Source organism: Periplaneta americana, chromosome 3 (genome assembly GCF_040183065.1).
Source record: "Periplaneta americana isolate PAMFEO1 chromosome 3, P.americana_PAMFEO1_priV1, whole genome shotgun sequence".
In the NCBI taxonomy this organism is placed as follows: domain Eukaryota; kingdom Metazoa; phylum Arthropoda; class Insecta; order Blattodea; family Blattidae; genus Periplaneta; species Periplaneta americana.
The window spans coordinates 17,481,121-17,502,568 of NC_091119.1; the positions used below are offsets into that span (position 1 = coordinate 17,481,121).

A 21,448-nucleotide genomic window follows, 5' to 3' on the forward strand; every position below is an offset into this window, starting at 1 on the left:
CTCCTCCATTCGTGCATGCGTGCTTCCTTCCATACATCTGTTCATTCGTTCAGAGTGTAATGTGGACCCACCGCTTCTGATACACTTTGGATAGTCTCTGACGAATTAAATGGTCTATACTTCTTGAGACTAGCAACATCTATGAGCCTGTTTGTAGAGTCGGGATGAATAATGGCAAGATAAGAGCCCTCCCATTGAATAAAAAATAAATAAGTAAATAGTAAACAAGTAAATAAAATAATTGGATTAAGTAAGCTTCTGAAAATCTGGTCGCTGATAGAGGTGATGAGTAATCTTAGAATAGGAGTAAGAATTATTATGCACATATATTGTGCAGATATTACTTGAAGTTGCTAGGAATGGTTGTTTTACAGTAGTAATCAGATAAGTTTTGTCGTATATATGTACCAGATTTTAAAAATAAAGTATTGCTTGTGCCTTCTCTGTTTTGTCTCAAAATTAATTTTTGACATATCTTAGATTTACTTTCTGCTTCATTATTGAATTTTTATGTTACTAATTTAGGAAGAAAATTTTGCAGGGAATGTTTGGGTGAAGCACATGCACCTTGTGGGTGTAATCAGTGGCATCAGTGGCAACAGAAAATTTCGGAGGTAAAACCAGAAGAACTTCGAGCATCTTGTATTGAGACAGAAGATGCTGCCAATTGTCTGTGGTTGGTTACCAATTCCAAACCATGCCCCAATTGTAAGTCACCTATTCAGAAGAATGAAGGCTGCAACCATATGAAGTGCTCGAAGGTAATTATGATATTTCCGTTACAGAAAATTGTGTAATTTAAGCATACTACTAGTTTATGTACAGTGTTTATTAATATTTTCTAATTAGTATGAGAGATGTTAAGTTTGAACTACAGTAATATCTTCAAAACTGCCATTATCTGTATTCATTATAAACTTATAAAATAATAAGGACCCAAATTGCAGAGTACTTTCTTTCAAGAAAATAAGGATAGCATTACTATCTTCCATATAAGACTATTATCAGTATTCCATGTCGCTTTGTTTTCCCGAAACATCCTGAAAACAAAGAAATTATATACATTAGTATCTTCAGCTAGCAGAAATAATGAAGCCAATATAACTTGATTATGAAAGTTGAACATCTCATTTATTATATTCTTATGGTATTATCAAAACAGTTAAAAAAAACCTTCTGTAATAAACAAGGCACAAATATCAAACACACTATGGGAAGTATTTTTTATAATTAAAATAATTTGTGGTAACTTTGTTAATTTACAGTGCAAGTTTGATTTCTGTTGGGTGTGTCTGGAGAATTGGAAAAAACACAGCTCTGCTACAGGGGGATACTTCCGATGTAATAGATTTGAGGCTGTACATAAGGCGGATGAAAAGCAAGGGATTCTGATAAGTGAGGTGAGTGAGATTATATTTATATTCAATCACTTTTACTCTGATTATGGTATTCATATTTATCTAATGAAGTGAAGTCAGAACATCACGTTTTACTGTAACAAAAACAGTTCACAGAGAATGGTAGAAAAATTGAATACATTTAATACACGATATTACATATCGAAGTTTCGGGAAATGGCTGACAAAAATTATACTTGACTGCAAAATTAGAAACGATAAATCTCTGAAGGCCCATAGACCAGATTCATGTTATATGGTAAATGGCAGAAGAAAAACACCACGCGCATGCGTACACACACACACACACACACACACACACACACACACACACACACACACACACACACACACACACACATACACAAACACACACACAGTGTGTTCAAAAGTATGTAATATTACTCACAACTTCTTAAATTTTAATTTTATAATATATATATTGTGAATTTTATTAGTAACAACAATGTAATTTATTCGTCACAACAATAATTCCTTTCTACAATCCACCTTAAACGCTCTTGTCAACAATTGGATCTTCACTCAACACAGTATTCGTTATAGCACTCCACCGACGACAATGACAATTTACTTGGACTATTACGCACAACAATGAACTGTTAATCTTAACTAATATTTACAAAGCACTATTTACAAATCAGAACTATCAGTTCTCAGTTCACAGTTCTTCTATCTCAGTCACTCGAGTTCACAATATCTCGAACCACAGACCTCCAGAGACAGTTCACTGTACTCGAACTCAGGTCCCTCCAACTGCGGTCCACTGCACTCGAACTCAGGTCCCTCTAACTGCGGTCCACTGCACTCGAACTCAGGCCTTCGGATGCTGACGCAGATGCGGACGCACACTCGAGTCGAACTCCGGTACACAAGACTGGCTTGCTTGCTCTGGCTTTCTCACTGACTGGCTGACTAATCAACTGAAAACTGCTGTCGTTCCTTCGCGTCCGTAATTTATAACCACAGCGACGTAGCCTCGAAGGTTCCACGCGTCTCTAGAGATGGCACTCCAGAAAAAGCCAGAGCCCTCTCCTCTCTACCAGCACCAGATGCGCGCGCACTCTCGCTCCACTCTCTCGCCGCGTTGGCCCTTTCCCCTCTTCGCCGCGCGCCATTCCTTCGTGCTCCACGCGATCTGCTTTCTTGCGGGACGCTGGTCGTGAGTTCGAATCTCATGTCGCTGTCACAATATACTTACTTACTTACTTACAAATGGCTTTTAAGGAACCCGAAGGTTCATTGCCGCCCTCACATAAGCCCGCCATCGGTCCCTATCCTGTACAAGATTAATCCAGTCTCTATCATCATATCCCACCTCCCTCAAATCCATTTTAATATTATCCTCCCATCTACGTCTCGGCCTCCCCAAAGGTCTTTTTCCCTCCGGTCTCCCAACTAACACTCTATATGCATTTCTGAATTCGCCCATACGTGCTACATGCCCTGCCTATCGCAAACGTCTGGATTTAATGTTCCTAATTATGTCAGGTGAAGAATACAATGCGTGCAGTTCTGCGTTGTGTAACTTTCTCCATTCTCCTGTAACTTCATCCCTCTTAGCCCCAAATATTTTCCTAAGCACCTTATTCTCAAACACCCTTAACCTATGTTCCTCTCTCAGAGTGAGAGTCCAAGTTTCACAACCATACAGAACAACCGGTAATATAACTGTTTTATAAATTCTAACTTTCAGATTTTTTGACAGCAGACTAGATGACAAAAGCTTCTCAACCGAATAATAACAGGCATTTCCCATATTTATTCTGCGTTTAATTTCCTCTTGAGTGTCATTTATATTTGTTACTGTTGCTCCAAGATATTTGAATTTTTCCACCCCTTCGAAGGATAAATCTCCAATTTTTATATTTCCATTTCGTACAATATTCTGGTCACGAGACATAATCATATACTTTGTCTTTTCGGGATTTACTTCCAAACCGATCACTTTACTTGCTTCAAGTAAAATTTCCGTGTTTTCCCTAATAGTTTGTGGATTCACGTCATCCGCATAGACAAGAAGCTGATGTAACCCGTTCAATTCCAAACCCTGCCTGTTATTCTGAACTTTCCTAAGGGCAATATATATATATATATATATATATATATATATATATATATAGATATATATAGACACACATACAAAACTGTTGGAGATAAATCATACAATATGATGTCAGTGTTGGAAAGAAGTTATTCAGCCATACAGTGTATGACAGTAAACTTTATTTTTTTTTTAAATGGCACCTTATATTAAAATTTATATAACCGAATCTCCATTAAATTTTACGTGTGAATGTGTAGGAATTTTACCCAATCACCTGTTTCGTGTCTTTTAACTATTTATTAAACTTGTTTCTTGGACTTCAAACTTGAGACAAATAAGTATGTAAAATGAAGTTAAGTAAGACATAAAACTAAATAAAACACTACCACTAACCAAACTTGACAACAGATGCTCAAAATAAGAACCATTCGCAGCAAAACAATATCCCAGTCTATCACAGACATAGTTTGTTGTAGATATGAGATGGAACAGGTCAGTCATGTAACTGAGAAAGACATTGGTACTCACTATAAAAGAACATGTGTTAACATTGCTGAAACTGCCATTATCATCTGTACGAGCAACAATACAATCATTCCCATTGTTATGAACTGTTTTTCTTCGAAGACAAATTAATTTTTACAACAACTTATGGCTTGTTTTGTTTGGGTAGGCCATGCTGAGAAATCAACAGATGCAGGAGTTAAATCGCTTTCTTCATTATTACACAAGGTTCAGAAATCATGAGAACAGCCAGAAGTTGGAAGAACCATTGTTAAATAATGTGCGTCAGAAAATGGAGATACTGGCATCTTCCCTCAGCAAAGGTCAGAAAGGTGAAGGTATGAATTTCACTTACTTGATAGCTTTATGAGAAGAGATTAATAGATCATAATAAAGGATTTGAATTTCACACTGAATTCCATTTTCTTTATTTTATGTCATGAATGAAACATTGATTTTCTTAACTTAAGCATATTATTATTTTACTTATATTTCATATGATGTAGTGGTTTGATAATTTGTAGTTTTTTAGCTCTTCTTTTCAGTCATAAAATGTTTAAGCATTTGTTGTATAATTGTTATAATATATGTCTTAAGGGTATATATGTACGTGAACGACCACAAATATTATCAGAAAATGCAGGCTCTAAATTTCTACAATTTTATAAGAAAATGAACTCACAATTGGACAAAAATTACAAGGTACCATTGCGATTCTCTATTCACGAATCTAAATATTGATCTTGCCCATAGACTACAGCGTGTTCACAATATCTGCTTTTGTTTCGTTTGTAACATTAGAAAATTCGATCATGTAACACCGTCACTAGAATTGTTGTCTTGGAATCCACTTAAAGAAAGAAGATTCTTCAACTCCTCTTATTACTATTTAAAATCGTCCACATCTCCACACCCTCTTACCTAGCATCTCGTTTTGTTTACCCTTCACTACCTCGAACCCGGAACATGTACCTTCTCTCTATTCCTCTGCACAGAACATCCTTCTACTCATCATCTTTGAGCATATCGATTCCACGTCTCTGGAATTCTCTCCCTGACCATGTCATAGACTGTCGGACAACATCAAAATTCAAATTTAAATTAAAAAATCACATTCTAGTTCATGGAATTGCTTGTTGAACACATGTCAGGTTGCGCAACTTCGGCTTAACCCATGACATATAGTAAATATTGTAACTATGCTGTTGTAAAATTGACAATTAATATTTAATGTATTTATTATTATTATTATTATTATTATTATTATTATTATTATTATTATTATTATTATTATTATCAGTTATCACTATCATCATTGCTATGTCTGTTTTTCTTTCTTTTCTTTTTTTTGTTGTATTAGCTCGATGAGAGCACTATAGTGTTCTTTTGACCCTGTTAACCCTCTAATAGGGCTTTAATTTAATTTGTATTATTTCATTCAGTGTTTGTATTTCTTTTTTGTATTTATATGTGCTATCTGGTAGGATGGAAGAGAAGGCCTTATTGCCTTAATCCTGTCAGATTAAATAAATAAATAATAATGTGTACATGAAAATGAGCATTTCCAGTAATATCTGTAGTTAAATGTCGATGCTAACATGCAATGCTTGCTGTATTTGCTGCGCCTAAACTGTCAGAATTCTAGGGATTTTAGCTCAGCCTACCAGTCACACAGAGCTGTTGGCAACAGAACACTAAGAAATTAATCGGATTTTGTACTTGAAACTTTTTAAAATTAATATCTTAATATGTATTTGTAGAATCAGCAGAAAAAGGGACCAGATTTGTGGAGGATGGCGTACGAGAATTATTAAAAGCCAGAAGGGTTCTCTGTGGCTCATACGTGTATGGATACTATCTGGAAGATAATGGTTACAACAAAACTATCTTCGAATTCATGCAGGTAATGTTTTAACACTTCTGAATTGATACTTCATATCATATCACTACACTTTGAACTTTTGAAGAAAGATGCTTAATTTGTACTGTTGTTACGCTTTATCTTTGCAGAACGAACTTGAAGAGGTAACAGAGAAGCTGTCTGAAATGGTAGCCCGTCCTTACCTTCGCACACCTCGCCCAGTTATTATTCAGACTACCACATTAGCCCGCCGGAAACGTCATGAGTTTGTACGAGCTGTATCTAAAGGCTTAATTCCTCCTGAGACACCTCCAACACTTCGTAAAGTCCGGAAGAGAAGATTTCCTGGTCTTATGGCTATGGACCCTGTTGACGATGTAATTATTATTATTATTATTATTATTATTATTATTATTATTATTATTATTATTATTATTATTACCGGTATTATTACTTTTTAACTTTGCTCTAGAATATGCCATTAGGAAAGTCCAGGATAACAGAGAGGGTTTGGAATTGAACGGGTTACATCAGCTGCTTCTCTATGCGGATGACGTGAATATGTTAGGAGAAAATCCACAAACGATTAGGGAAAATATGGGAATTTTACTGGAAGCAAGTAAAGAGATAGGTTTGGAAGTAAATCCCGAAAAGACAAAGTATATGATTATGTCTCGTGACGAGAATATTGTACGAAATGGAAATATAAGAATTGGAAATGTATCTTTTGAAGAGGTGGAGAAGTTCAAATATCTTGGAGCAACAGTAACAAATATAAATGATACTCGGGAGGAAATTAAACACAGAATAAATATGGGAAATGCGTGTTATTATTCGGATGAGAAACTTTTATCATCCAGTCTGCTGTCAAAAGATCTGAAAGTTAGAATTTATAAAACAGTTACATTACCAGTTGTTCTGTATGGTTGTGAAACTTGGACTCTCACTTTGAGAGAGGAACAGAGATTAAGGATGTTTGAGAATAAGGTGCTTAGGAAAATATTTGGGGCTAAGAGAGATGAAGTTACAGGAGAATGGAGAAATTTACACAACGCAGAACTGCATGCATTGTATTCTTCACCTGACATAATTAGGAACATTAAATCCAGACATTTGAGATGGGCAGGGCAAGTAGCACGTATGGGCGAATCCAGAAATGTATATAGAGTGTTAGTTGGGAGACTGGAGGGAAAAAGACTTGGGGGGGTGGGGCTGAGACGTAGATGGGAGGATAATATTAAACTGGATTTGATGGAGGTGAGATATGATGGTAGGGAGTGGATTAATCTTGCTCAGGATAGGGACCGATGGCGGGCTTATGTGAGAGCGGCAATGAACCTGGGGGTTCCTTAAAAGTCATTTGTAAGTAAGTAAGTATTATTATTTTTCAGTACTACTATATGGATATACTGTAAATGTACAGTGGCGAGGTATGACAAAACAAAACTTACTGTGAAATGTGTGAGAGCCACTTGCAGGAAGTGTATATGCTGGGACAGGCAGGAGTGGTTCTGATGCTATTATCCGGCATGAAAACATATACTACCACTGATATGATTTTAAATTTATTTCAAGTCTTACTTGTGATTTGAATTATATTGGTTTGTTGTTATTCAGCTCCTCTTCCTTGTTGTCCTCCTTCTCAGTCTCGTCACTGCTGCCAGTGTCTTCTGTCAGATTGATGATAATTTTCTCTGATGTGTTATCAGTGACAGGTTTCACATCATTGTACTCAGCCCCACTCACCGCTGAACATATTCGCACCTACACAGACATTATTATGATGTGAGGCGAGAAAATGGAGGGTGACTTGTGGCTCAATGCTAGCGTGATTTCCAGTGAGTGCGTAACCATTTCTCCAGCACTTCTACATGACATAACAGTACAAACAATAAATGTTCAATAATTTGGATTTACCATGTTCACAGTCGTTGTTCCCTTCTTGCTTCACAGTTATGTCACTTCCTCCCTAAGTAAGAAAGGTATAATTTTGAATGTGTTTATGTTCAGTAATTTTCTTTTCAAAATCAAAATTCCTCACCTGAGGAAACTAAAATACTGATTGATATCACTTCTTTATTATGAAGGCATTCAAGCTAACATCTGATAATTGTGTAAGAAACTTTATTGAATTAATATCTGATAATTTTGTGATAAGCTTTACTAAATAACAGAATGTCATTTTACCTAAAGAACAATACATGAATATCTGTCTAGAAAAAGTGACAAAATGAAGTGGTTTATTTCATTTTCTACAAGAATGTTTGTGAATGTCGGGATGTGCTGTAAGCTCTATTTAAACAATAAATAATGTTGTAAATTCTGTTCACAGGAGCAGATGTCCCATGCAATTGCTGCGTCATTGAAGGATCTCGACCCAAACAATCCCTGGGTCAAAGATTCTCAAGGTCGTCATACCAATTTGAGTGCTATCTATGATTGGCCTGATTTTGATTCTGATGAAGAGGTATACCATTATTGCTTCTGTGATTCTATTGCACTTATATTATTATTATTCATCAGCAATTAATGTTTTTCCATATTTTAAAATATGTCATAAATTTGATTTCTTTTTACCTGTATTTTATTCTTTCAATGCCCACTTGACAACTTACGGATTCCTACACAAACATTTCTGACCATCCCCCTATTCGCATGTTGCATAGTTATCACATTCCTAGCAACCATCTACTGCTCAATGACTGCTATTTCAGTTTGTTCATATTTATTTACTAGCCGTACCCGTGCGCTCCGCTGCACCCGTTAGAAATAAATATAAAGTAATTATATAATTAAAATAGGACATTTGATCCAGGGAACATTCATGTTTGATAGAAGGATAAATCGTTTATTATGTTACTTAATTTAAATTTAATTAAAAAATTAAAATGCGATCATTTTGATCCAGAGACCACTCATTTGGTCATAAAAATTAGTTTAGGAAATACAGGAAACGAATATACAGAATAGCCTATCAAGTTTTCTGTGCATAAGAATATATTTTAATCTTACCTGTCCTCAATTCACTCAGGAGTTACTGTGATAACATTATAGCATTATGTCCATCTAGAGAAACTACACTTTCCAATGGTGAATTAATAATTAATTATACAAATCGGTTAATTAAGCTTCTGATATTACTTCATAGAAATGCAGAAACATTATCTGTAGGCTATCTTTCATAGCTTTCGATTGTTGCTGTCCAAGGCCCCTTATAGACGAAGTCATTTGTTTTTTAATTCATTACACGGCCTTAGATGGCAGTTATTTTAATTTTAAAACTCATTTATCTCATTAAATATCAGTCCTATCAAAATTTTTCAAAGAATAAAACTTATCGGAAATGATTTTTAAAGCAATTTTTATTATGTAACATTTTTCATAAAAATCAATAATAAGCGAGATATTTCGATTTATTTAATTCAGGCCCCCTTATAACCCCCCTTTTAAATAATGTATTTTGAATGCCATATAGCCTATAATCTAAGTTACGACGAACTTAATTTATATTCCAATTTTCATCGAAATCCGTTCAGCCATTATCGCGTGAAAGGGTAACAAACATACAGACAGACAGACAGACATACAAACAAAAATTTCAAAAAAGCGATTTTCGGTTTCAGGGTGGTTAATTATATATGTTAGGACCAATTATTTTTGGAAAAACGAAAATTACCAGAAAAATTTCGGCTACAGATTTATTATTAGTATAGATTAGATGTGGCAAGTCTCTCTCCATGTGGAGATGAATGAAAGATGTCAGTTTTTCTAAACAAGGATTGTGATTGGTTATTACAGGCGAAGACAAGATTCTGTCTCAGTAAAGAAAGACATTTATTTATGACAACAAATTATTTATCAGTGGACACTAGAGGGGACAGTCAGCAAAGTTCTTTCTCTGAAACTGCATTGAAGGAAATTGAACGAACTATATTCAACTTCCTTTGCCATTTGTTGTGATGAAAAGTTATACCGGTATAAGAAAGTTAAAAATGTCATATTTTGTTATGTAAGCTACTATAAAGGTTTTTCTTCACGAACACAAATAAAAGAGAAAAATTAGGATACTCACAAGAAAAGATGATGATTTAGGAAATAAATTAATAAATACATTTCTTTTGGACAGAAGATGTCTTCTTCTTTCCCTGTTGGACGTTTCCATTTATATGGGTCAGGCCACCTGCACAGCTCAGTTGGCTGAGAGACTTACCTTCTGATTCAGAGTTGTGCTTGGGCTCAGGTTCGATCCCTACTTGGGCTGATTACCTGGTTGGGTTTTTTCCGAGGTTTTCCCTAAAGGCGAATGTCAGGTAATCTATGGAGAATCCTCGACCTCATCTCACCAAATACCATCTCGCTACCATCAATCCCATTGACACTCAATAACCTAGTAGTTAATACAGTATCGTTAAATAACCAAGTAAGAAAAAAAGTATACGGACCATCCAACTTTGCCTCCTCCAGGCATCTCTCTCCTCCAAGATTTTTCACTCATCCATTGTCCATTCCATTCCTCTTGCATTTAAGAGGACACTATAATGAAATTACTAACATCCATGTTTCTAAAAGTAAATTTACAAAACTTTTATCACTGGTGTATCTGGTTAATAATAACACGTGTACAAAATTTCATCCCTCTAAGGTAAGTGATTTTCATTTTATTAATATCCCTTGCTCCACAATTTACATTATTTTTAACTTATATTCACTTATATAAGTCTTTATACACATGGGAACAAACATTACTATTGGGTTTTTCTGTACAGTGAATCGGTAAATTACTAGGAATTTTTTATGATTATTAATATTTTTATTTTTTATTCTTGGGCAGCACTGCTACTTACAGACCTGTTACTAAATCTACGTATTACTCTGTGAAAAGATTTATTAAATCTACGTACTTAGACTTCAACAAATAAAATTTGATAACTCAATCCCAAGGGAAAAAATGGAACTCTTGCATCAAAATCCACAGTTAATTCCCGATTTACCACGCAAATCGTCTATAGCTGTATTCAGATTGGCAACAGGCCATGATTGTTTGGCCAAACACCTGCATAGAATTGGAATATATCAGTTCCCTAACTGCCCATTGTGCAACTCAAACCAAGAAATGGATTCGGAACACCTCAAAATCTGTGCTTCAGTGGCAGACCATGATAATATCTTTGAAAAATATTGGAGTGCAAGAGGCCAAATGACTTTATTGTCAAATGCCTGGCATTAGAAAACAACAACTTTTTTTATTCTTTTATAATAAAAAATTATAATAATTTACTGATTAATTTTACAGCAAAACCCTATAATAAATTTTGATCCCATGTATATAAGGATCCTTATACGTGAATATCAGTTAAGAATAATGTAAATTATGGCACAAGGGACTTCTTACATAAAACGATTCAATATTTTAGTAGAATATTAATAAAATGCAATCCACTTATCATAGGCAGTTGATATTCTGTACATTTGTCATTATTAGCCAGATATGCCAGTGAACAAAATTTGGTGAAGCTAGCTTCATAAGTATGGTAGTTATTGATTCCACTATTGTGAACCCTTAAAAATATGAAACTTGGAAATTTCAGTATAGTGTTGCCTTTAGTTCTCCCAACCACCTCATTCTTGGCCTTCCCGTTGTCCGTTAGGTCAGTTGATCTAAACCATGATGGTGGTGAGTGGAAGAAAGGTTTAAGCAAAGTTTATTGTTAGAATCACCAACATTGCCATCAAGAGTGTTGAAGTGTTACTCATTGTGTTATTTCAGGAGACTGAGGTTAACCGAGCATTGGCAGTGAGTTTGCTTGGGGAGTGCAGCCGAGTGGGGTGCAGTCGTCCAAGAGCACGCAACCCTCGCACCTCAGCAATTCATGATTATTGCAGTTTAAGATGTAGTCGCACAGCAAGACTTGGTACAGAGGACGATGGTATGTTGAAGTTTTTAATTTTAAATGCTAAACTACAGTCAGATAAAGCCAACTATAATGGAATATTATTTATACCAGCACACACAAATTATGAAGTCTTTATTAAAGTATGTATTAACAAATGAAAAAATGCTACTGATTAATAGAAAAAAACTCAAGTTATAACTAAAGTAAATGAATGAACTAAAATCTCATTGTCAGAGCATGAACTTACTATTTTGCGGATTTCAGGTTCAATTCCTGACACTCTACATTGACTGGAATGATATTTGTGATGGACATGAACGAAAGATAAGTCCCAGAATGTCATACAAGCTTCATGATGAAAATGACCCTGTCAGACTCGGCAACTGGTGGTTTCTGTCCCCATTTAACTCATGACATTTCACTCTCCTACTGTATCTGCAATCCATTTCATATGGTATTATTTACATAATCACAATCAAGAAATAGTTGCACTTAAATTGCTTCTCTCGAAGTAGGTTAAATCTCGTAATTGTTTTAAATATTGCAGTCTACATTGAGGAGAGTCAATTTTTAAGCAGCAATATAGGCAGTTATACAGGGTGTTTAAAAAATTCGGGGCATAATTTCAGGTATGTATTTCCCACATGTAGACAATCAAAATAGTTCATTACAACATATGTCCTGAAATGCTTCATTTCCGAGTTACGGCCTTCACAACATTGAAATTCACCGGAACGTTTTTCTTTCCGCAGATCGTTGTCATTACAGAAGATGTTCAAAATGTCCACCTCCTGCTTGAATACAGACCTCACATCGATGTCTCATTGACCTGCGAACATGATTCCAAACTCCAGGAGTATTGCGTATGTCCTCAGAACATGCCACAATTCGATTCCGAAGGGATTCCAAATCAGGCACCGGAGACGAATAAACCAATGATTTTAAATGGCCCCACAAGTAGAAATCGAGAGGGTTCAGATCAGGTGAGCGTGGAGGCCAAGCAATTGGGCCACCTCTACCTGTCCATCGATCAGGAAACCTTCGATCCAAGTACCGGCGAGCCGTACGACTGAAGTGTGCAGGAGCGCCATCATGCAAGAAGTGAATGTGTTGACGATTGATCAGTGGAGTGTCTTCTAAAACATGAGGTATGGTGTTTTCCAGGAAGTTTGTGTACGCCTGCCCCGTAAGTCTGTTTACAAGTACATGGGGTTCAACTAATCGATCACCAATGATACCAGCCCACATGTTGAGGGAGAACCGCACCTGATGATGAGATGGAACAGTTGCACGTGGGTTTTCATACGCCCATACATGCTGATTGTGGAAATTTGTTATGCCATCTCGTGTGAACTGTGCTTCATCTATAAATAATACTAAGGCAGGAAAGTTCGGATTTACACCACACTGCTGCAAGAACCACTGACAGAACCTAACTCATGCAGGGTAATCTGCTGGTGACAGGGCCTGTACACGTTGCAAATGATAAGGATACAATTGATACTCTTTCAACAGTCTCCAGACAGTCGTATGAGGAACATTGACTTGCAACGCTACCCTTTGTGTGCTGATAGAAGGAGTCATGTTCACAACCTCCAGAATCTCCTCCTGTACTTCTGGAGTTGTAGATCTTGGTCGTCCCCTTCCCAAACCAGGAGAGTTAAATTTTCCATACTCGCACAGATGGTAATGGAGACGTACAAATGTCTTCCGATCTGGGCATTGTCACTGTGGGTACCTCTCCTGGTACAAACGACGAGCCAGCACAGCATTGCCGTCCGCCTTACCGTACATGAAGTGTATCTCTGCCAGCTCTTGATTTGAATACATGTCGCACAGTCTAACGCCTACACAACACTGAATGTAACTTTCGCCTCGGAATGAACTGTCAGAGTGCCCTCTTAGTGTTCCCTTTGATGGCAACGACCTGCGGAAAGAAAAACGTTCCGGTGAATTTCAATGTTGTGAAGGCCATAACTCGGAAATGAAGCTTTTCTGGACACATGTTGTAATGAACTATTTTGATTGTCTACATGTGGGAAATACATACCTGAAATTATGCCCCGTATTTTTGAAACACCCTGTATACAGTGTTCAGTTCTCAGAGACTGCTTCCTTATAAATAGTAAAAAAGGATACTAAGAGAGAATTTTATGGTAAAGTTCCTAAATGTGAATTCATCTGATAGCTCTTATTGTTAATTTTAAATTTTAGCCTATTAAGTAACACAAATATTATATTAATTTTATAACATTTTAATAATCTTGGGATATGTTATAATAGATATCGTAGGAAGTGATTTAATGTAGTTATTAATACAATTAAAAATTAATTACAGTAGACTGCCAATTATCTGAACTACCTTATTTACCTACGTAATAGACACACTTCTTTTTTTTTTTTTCTATTTTTATAATAAAAAAACTAGGATACATCCTTTATGCGAGGGGGGGGGGGGGGAACACATATTATAGGTGCGCCAGCTCCAATGCTGAAGTAATTGATAGCATATGTAACGATATATGGGCCGCGACTAATTTATATATTGATTGCATCACACTTAAGACGATCGCTAGTTAGCAGCAGTTGTATAAACAGATGATAAGTTATAACAATGAATATAGCGACAATAAGACAAGATATACATGCGACAGACAGTTTATTTCTGGTGGAATTTGTTTTATTGTTTTGTTGTTTCTTTTTAAATACTATTTAGGGTCAGAGAACTTCTCACTTTTATGGTTTTTATGCTTCACCTTGTTGAAACTGCATTTGTTTGCCTCGTTTTAACCGTGACAACGCTTTTTAGTTCTTTTGAGTATTCTGGTTATTGTATTGTGTTTGTGTTCAGTGAAAGATTTTAGATAAGGGCGCAAATAGCCATAGTAGCTGATGTGCCCTTTTTAAACCCCACTAACTGAGTAATAAGACAAGACACTTTATTGTTATTATTAACACTAACCTTACCTCATTCACTGGTACCATGCATTGCTGTTTAAAAACTTAAATTTAAACATAAGCAGTTCATCCAGTCTTACGTCTTTCGATATTATTAAAATGATCTTTGTTTAAAATTAGATGCGTCTGTTACGCGGGGAATTTTTTTTTTTTAACGCTAAAAATTGAGGTGTGTCCATGATGCGGGGGCATCCATCACTCAGGTAAATACAGAGTGCGTCAGAAAGAACGGATGGATTTCACATGGCAAGAAAATTGTAAAGATTCATCAAATCAAAAATTTATTGTTATCAACATATTCACCAATACATGCAGTTTATTTATGTAAAACAACATTATCCATATGATGTCCTTGGCTTTCAGTACAGGCATCGAGGCGTTTTCTGATGTTCGCCATCACTTTCACAGTCATAGCTGGTGCAATTGCCACAATTTCTTCACGAATCGCTGTCTTCAGTTCGTCCAGTGTATGTGATCGATGTTTACAAACTTACGCCTTCAAATGGTCCCAAAGAAAGAAGTCACAGGGCGCGAGATCTTACCGTAGCCTCGGACAATCTCAGTGCAATAGAATTTCGTCCAGGTGATTTCTTCTTTAATGTTGAACCTGTGATACGAAATGAAGCCACCCACCGCAAAATTGTATTCCGAGTTGGAATCCTAGCGTGACATCCGATGTCGAAATGAGTCCCGAGTGGCGATCACAGACTCTTCATTTTTCAAAAATGTCTCTACGATGAAAGCACGTTGTACACCAGACCAACACCATATTCTCAACTGAAACTGCATTCTATGGCTGACCCAACAGTCGTGGTCCCCCTCACTATATCTCTCTCCTCGTTGCGTATCGATAGTTTGAAATCCATCCGTTCTTTCTGACGCACCCTTTACTATAATTAAAACCTTTTCTTTTACCTTGTACAGAGGAGGGACCTGAAGCTTATTGTGCTTACCACTCCTATTCTGTGAATAACTGGGTAGCCAAATGGCCGCGTTCTTGTACAAGTACAGCAAACTACACCGTGAACAGTTAAGACTGAAGTCAGTCTGTATAATAAAAAATCTGGATAATTGATGTCATGAAAAGGAGGGGGAGGGAGATTTCACATCAAAATATTATATATAGACCCAAAAACAAAATTTGGGCTATCTTAGGCTGATCAGATGTCCCCGATTTCCAGGGACACTCCCTGATTTTGAGTTGATGTCCCCGGGGAGCAAATGTCCCCGTTTTTGTCCCTGAAAATTAATTTTGTCTCCAGAAGCTTTGATTTTGTTTCAGTAACATTTTATTGGAACTGCTGGAATTCATGCACATTTTTGAACAGTTCTCAGTATCGGACAGAAGAACCAGTGAGCACAGTATGAGATATTCTGCACTCTTTGAGAAGAACATAGCATCTTTGTCTTTGGTCATCTTAGCATTGACGTTGTGCAGAAGCGTTAGAACTGCCGCAGTGTCCATTTTTAACTAGTTCAAAAAATGAGGAATTTTGTGACAAAGCAACAGGTGAAAAGTGGTATGATCTTTTTTCTACATTTCAGAAAAATTCCATTCTAATTGAAAGCTGTGTCAAAATAGGATCATTAATCAGGCAGTAATTCGTCAGTTGAAAGACTTTTTTCCACAATGAACTCAATTTTTTGACTGATCAAAAATCAAGAATGAAAGTTGAAACAGTTAAAGCTTTGTTACAAATGAAAAGAAACTTTAATTTCTCATGTGAAGAACTTAGTGTGAAGCTGTATGGGAATGAACGGATCCTTAAAAAGATATATTCTTCAGACCAGTACTTGCTGATGTTAGAGTTCAGTGTGTACAATATCATGTGAAAGACTTCCATGCATGCGTCAGTACTGAAATTGAGTTCTTAGTAGCTGTAATTATGTATAGGAGTTACGTGTGTTTATGGATTTATTTAAAAAAATTAAGATAACCTACATATTTAGTGTGCAAAGTTTTATCATTGTATCTACTGTTACATGCACTTTCTGCAACATTTCAATGGAGAGTGACTAGGTGAACGTTCGTGGGTTTTTTTTTTTAATTGCTGATGTCCTCTGCTGAACCATAAAAAATCTGGTCAGCCTCTGAATTTTCCAAGTTCCAGTTATAACATACTGCTCATGCTCAAGAAGAAAAATGGGTTAAATGATCCCAAAAATGGCCATTGGAAAACAACAATACAACAGCTGTTAGAATAATTTCAAGGAAAAATTGTTCCGGGGCTGGATATTAATCCCAGGACCCTTCACTTAGCGCACAAATGCTCTACCGACTGGCGAAGGATACCCGGCCCCGGAACAATTTATCCTTGAAATTATTCAAACCTGCTTTACAGAGAGCTCCAAATGAAAGCCAGATTTGCACAATAGCTGTTAGTTCACAAGTTTAATTCATGACGAATGAAGCATCTGTGGAACAAGTTTTGAGTTCTTCTTTCTCTTTTTTTTCTCTTTCTCTTCTGTTTTTCTTGCCTGGAACTTTTATATTTCTGTTGTGTCATGTTTATAGTGTACCGTGTGAATGTGACAGCGGATTACAACATGGATCTAGTAATAGCTCTGGAGATGTCACGACTCCAGATGATTGAAGACGAAATGAAGAAACGTCAGCGAGCCGTGGAGGATGCTGCCAGCAAGGCTCAACAGCAAGGCTCTGGAGATTCAGTGGGACAACCTGGCACCAGTGTCGAGTCCAACAACACTCCAGGTCTGTACTTATACTTTTATGCATGTAATAATAGAGATTAGATTTTGCGACATTCATTTATTTTATTTCATATTTAATTTTCAATTATAAGATAAGTGAAAGGTTGTTGTTGTTGTTGTTTTCTAATGCCAGGCGTTTGACAATAAAGTCATTTGACCTCTTGCACTCCAATATTTTTCAAAGATATTATCATGACTAGCCACGGAAGCACAGATTTTGAGGTGTTCCGAATCCATTTCTTGGTTTGAGTTGCACAATGGGCAGTTAGGGGACTGATATATTCCAATTCTATGCAGGTGTTTGGCGAAACAATCATGGCCTGTTGCCAATCTAAATGCAGCTACAGACGATTTTCGTGGTAAATCGGGAATTAACTGTGGATTTTGATCAAGAGTTCCATTTTTTCCCTTGGGATTGAGTTATCAAATTTTGTTTGTTGAAGTCTAAGTATGTAGATTTAATAAATCTCTTCACAGAGTAATACGTAGATTTAGTAACAGGTCTGTAAGTAGCAATGCTGCCCTTCTTTGCTAAAGCATCCGCATTCTCGTTTCCCAGGATTCCACAATGGGATGGTATCCATTGGAATACAATTGTTTTATTGAGTGATAATAATTGAGAGAGCATTTTAGTTATTTCTGCTGTTTGAGATGAAGGTGTGTGTTTAGAGACGATTGATGATGTGAAAGGTAGGGACTCTCAAATTTCTTGAATAAAATCGCCTAAATTTCTTGAGTGACAAAGATAAAAATTCTTGAGTAAAATAATTAAATTCTTGAAAAAAGAAAATTCTTTGGTTCTGTGAACATCTATACCTGAATTAAAATATTCTCGAATATTGTTTTCTGAATGAAACTGCTGACTTTCTTGCCAAAAAAGGATCCAATTTAATTCAGAATACAAATACAAGCCTACCTTTTATATCCATCAAAAGACTAATTAAAAATAAATATAAAATCAAGCAAAACCAAGCACTATGTGCCAAAGCCAAAGATAAAAAATGGAGCATTTTAATAAAAAAATCAGAAATTATTCCAGAAATCCCACATAAATCTGCAGTAGCAAAATTCAGACTGCTTACAGAACACAATTATTTGGCCAAACACTTGAATAAAATAGGAATTTACACAAATCCAAATTGTCCTCTATGCAACAAAGAAGAAGAAATGACTGAAGATCATCTACAAACCTGTGAAGTTCTACCTGATGGATCCACCACAGAGAAATATTGGAGAGCAAGAACGCTAATGGCTTCGTTGCCAAAGCCCGGCATTAGATAACAACAACAACATATTGTTTTCTGATTCTTGCATGTCTTTGTTACTTCCACTTGGTCTATGTTTGCAATGTGCTTTTTCATGCTGTCCAAAGTTTCCCATGCAACTCGCTTATAGCAGAAACTGCACAGCATTATATTATCTCTGGACCTCTTCATTCCATCTTGGGAGAATTGTTTGAGCCGTTCATCTAAACTGAGTTTTGGCGGCATAATGAATGTTTCTCAAACATAATTCTGGAGTGTATGGAGATATGGAGATAATGGGCACATAAGGTGAGATGTAGCTTTGTGTGTTCAGGTATTCTCGTATATTTTCGTTACACCATCATGAAAATAGCACTCACGTTCGAGTGTTCATGGATATCGTCCGTCGTTACATCACCAAGGGAACAGTCAGCGCTAATTTGCTTGGATCAGCATGGCATTTTATCCATAATGGCGTGATACTTTGTTTATAGTGTCAACATATTTGTTTTCAAAATACGAGTATTTGTTTTGGCATTTTGTGAATAGATTGTTGAAAGTAGGGGAAAAAGAAAGAGTGCTGGAGAATAATGGCTTTAATTTGCGATTTTTCACTAGATGCTATTAAATTTCTCGAGTAAAAGTAGAAATTCGCTGATAGAGGCAGATTTAAACAAATTCGCGGGTACTTGATGTGTCGAAATACACGTAAATATGTTAAAAATTACCTAAAAACATGTTTCTCATTATTTTTCAATGGTTTTTCAATTTTCACGAATCGTGAAATTTGACTGTCTCTAGTGAAAGGCTTAAGGGGAGAGGATGGTATTTTTTGGTGAAAAATGAGTAAATTAAAAAAAAAAAAATTCTTTAAAATACTCTATAATATGTGTGGAATGCATAGCATAACATTTTGTGGGTATTTGAGCCCTTATTGGATGTTGAGTCGCCATTTTTAAACTTCCTGCGTTATGGATTTTTAAATCACTCACCCACTTTTATTGTTGTTTCCGATAAATTAAATTTTCAAAACATTTTTTTTTCTTTAAAATACCCTTTGATATGTGTGGAATGCATTGCATAACATTTTGTAGGTATTTGTGCCCTTATCGGATGTTGAGACGTCATTTTTAAACTTCCTGCGCTATGGATTTTTAAATCACATGCCCGCTTTTATCGGTTTCCAGTAACTTAATTTTTTTTGCTACATTGCCAGATAAAAATCGATATAATTTCTGAACTATTAAAGATACGTGCATGAAATTTAGAACACACATTCTTTAGACTATTAGGAAACTTTTCTCTGTAACAGAATTTTGTTAATTGATTTCATTTTAAAAATACGTCCGTTTGTTTGCAAGAAAGGAAATCAGAAAATTGTTATTAAAGTTTAATTGTTTATTTTACAAACGTAGGGACTAATATCAAAATTATGTTACAGACAGTTTGTAGAACATGCTTTTGCAAATACATTGCAAAAAAACTGTTTGAATCTATCTTTAAAAACAATTTAGATATATCAGTTTTAGTACAATCCTGCATTGGGTATATATTTTTTTTTTCAAATTTGGGCCCCCAAATATTTTTTTTTTTTTTTCAAAATATTTTTATTTGGTTGAGTTGCCACAGCTATGAGCTCTCTACATACAAAAAATTAATATTTTACACCAAATAGGAAAAAAGTTAAAAAAAAAATACCTCCTCTCCCCTTAAGTTCGAGAAATCTTCCATTCATATCATCTTATTGCTTTACGACAGGTGACCATTTACTTCATTTTATTCATTTCAGGAGAAGTGATGGACGACCATCAGTTGAAACTTGCAATTCAACTTTCTCTGCAAGAAACAACGAAGAAAATTGCTAAGAGCACTTCAGCTGACCCGTCTCTTGGGAGTGTGGACTGCATTGGAGATATAAGCTCTCCTGATATGCATGCGATTTCAGCTCTTAAAGTCGAAGGTGAGGAGGGCACAGACCTCTCCTCGTCCATCTACCATAAGACGAGCGCTGATTTGACTGTGGATTACTTCCTCAAGAGTCTGGCAGGACGTCAAATCGATCTCAAGAATCTGAATACTGGTCCAAACATGTTTTCACCTGACGATGGGAGCGAAGGTGGTGAGGTGATCTGGGGCTGCGGCGTGAGCAAGACTCTTGGGGACAAAGAGTTGCTGGTTGGCTGCGGCTTCAAGCCCTGCATTGCGGAGGACGGGCGGTTCGAGATCGGAGACATCCACGAGAATGGGTGCTTCAATGATGTGGACGAATACGATGAAACAGATTCACGTCTCCTTAAGCGATCACATTCCACAGGAGATTTGTGTACTCGAGGCCGCAGAGGTCCATTGCATGGAGGAGTAGTTGGCTCTGGTGATGAACCAAGGTGAGATAGATATATAGATAGGTAGGTGGTAGAATAGGATAGGATAGGTAGGGAGCTAGATAGGTAGGTAGATAGATAGATAGATAGATAGATAGATAGATAGATAGATAGATAGATAGATAGATAGATAGGTAGGTAGGTAGGTAGGTAGGTAGGTAGGTAGGTAGGTAGGTAGGTAGGTAGGTAGGTAGGTAGGTAGGTAGGTAGGTAGGTGGGTGGGTGGGTGGGTGGGTGGGTGGGTAGGTGGATAGGTAGGTAGATAGACAGATAGATTTATTCGTTCCATAATATTCTTACATTTGCTTTATAGCATAGAATAAAGAACATGTCCAATTCTTACGTTTAACAATAAAATGCAATACATATAAAATGCAAATATGAAATATATACAGAATTAATACCTTAATAACAATAATATTTTATACAGTG

General features: G+C 36.2%; 1 protein-coding gene across 3 annotated transcripts in view; it reads left to right on the top strand.

The window, feature by feature from the left end:
• LOC138695809 (uncharacterized) overlaps window positions 1-21,448 on the top strand; it is a 228,166-nt gene that overhangs the window by 66,157 nt on the left and 140,561 nt on the right. For all 3 annotated transcript variants that reach the window (XM_069820040.1, XM_069820041.1, XM_069820042.1), the window contains 9 exons: window positions 542-761; window positions 1,266-1,400; window positions 4,136-4,304; window positions 5,727-5,869; window positions 5,977-6,204; window positions 8,160-8,294; window positions 11,595-11,754; window positions 17,195-17,392; window positions 20,425-21,019. In XM_069820040.1, coding sequence (XP_069676141.1) covers window positions 542-761; window positions 1,266-1,400; window positions 4,136-4,304; window positions 5,727-5,869; window positions 5,977-6,204; window positions 8,160-8,294; window positions 11,595-11,754; window positions 17,195-17,392; window positions 20,425-21,019 — 1,983 coding nt within the window. The remainder of the gene's footprint in view (window positions 1-541; window positions 762-1,265; window positions 1,401-4,135; window positions 4,305-5,726; window positions 5,870-5,976; window positions 6,205-8,159; window positions 8,295-11,594; window positions 11,755-17,194; window positions 17,393-20,424; window positions 21,020-21,448) is intronic.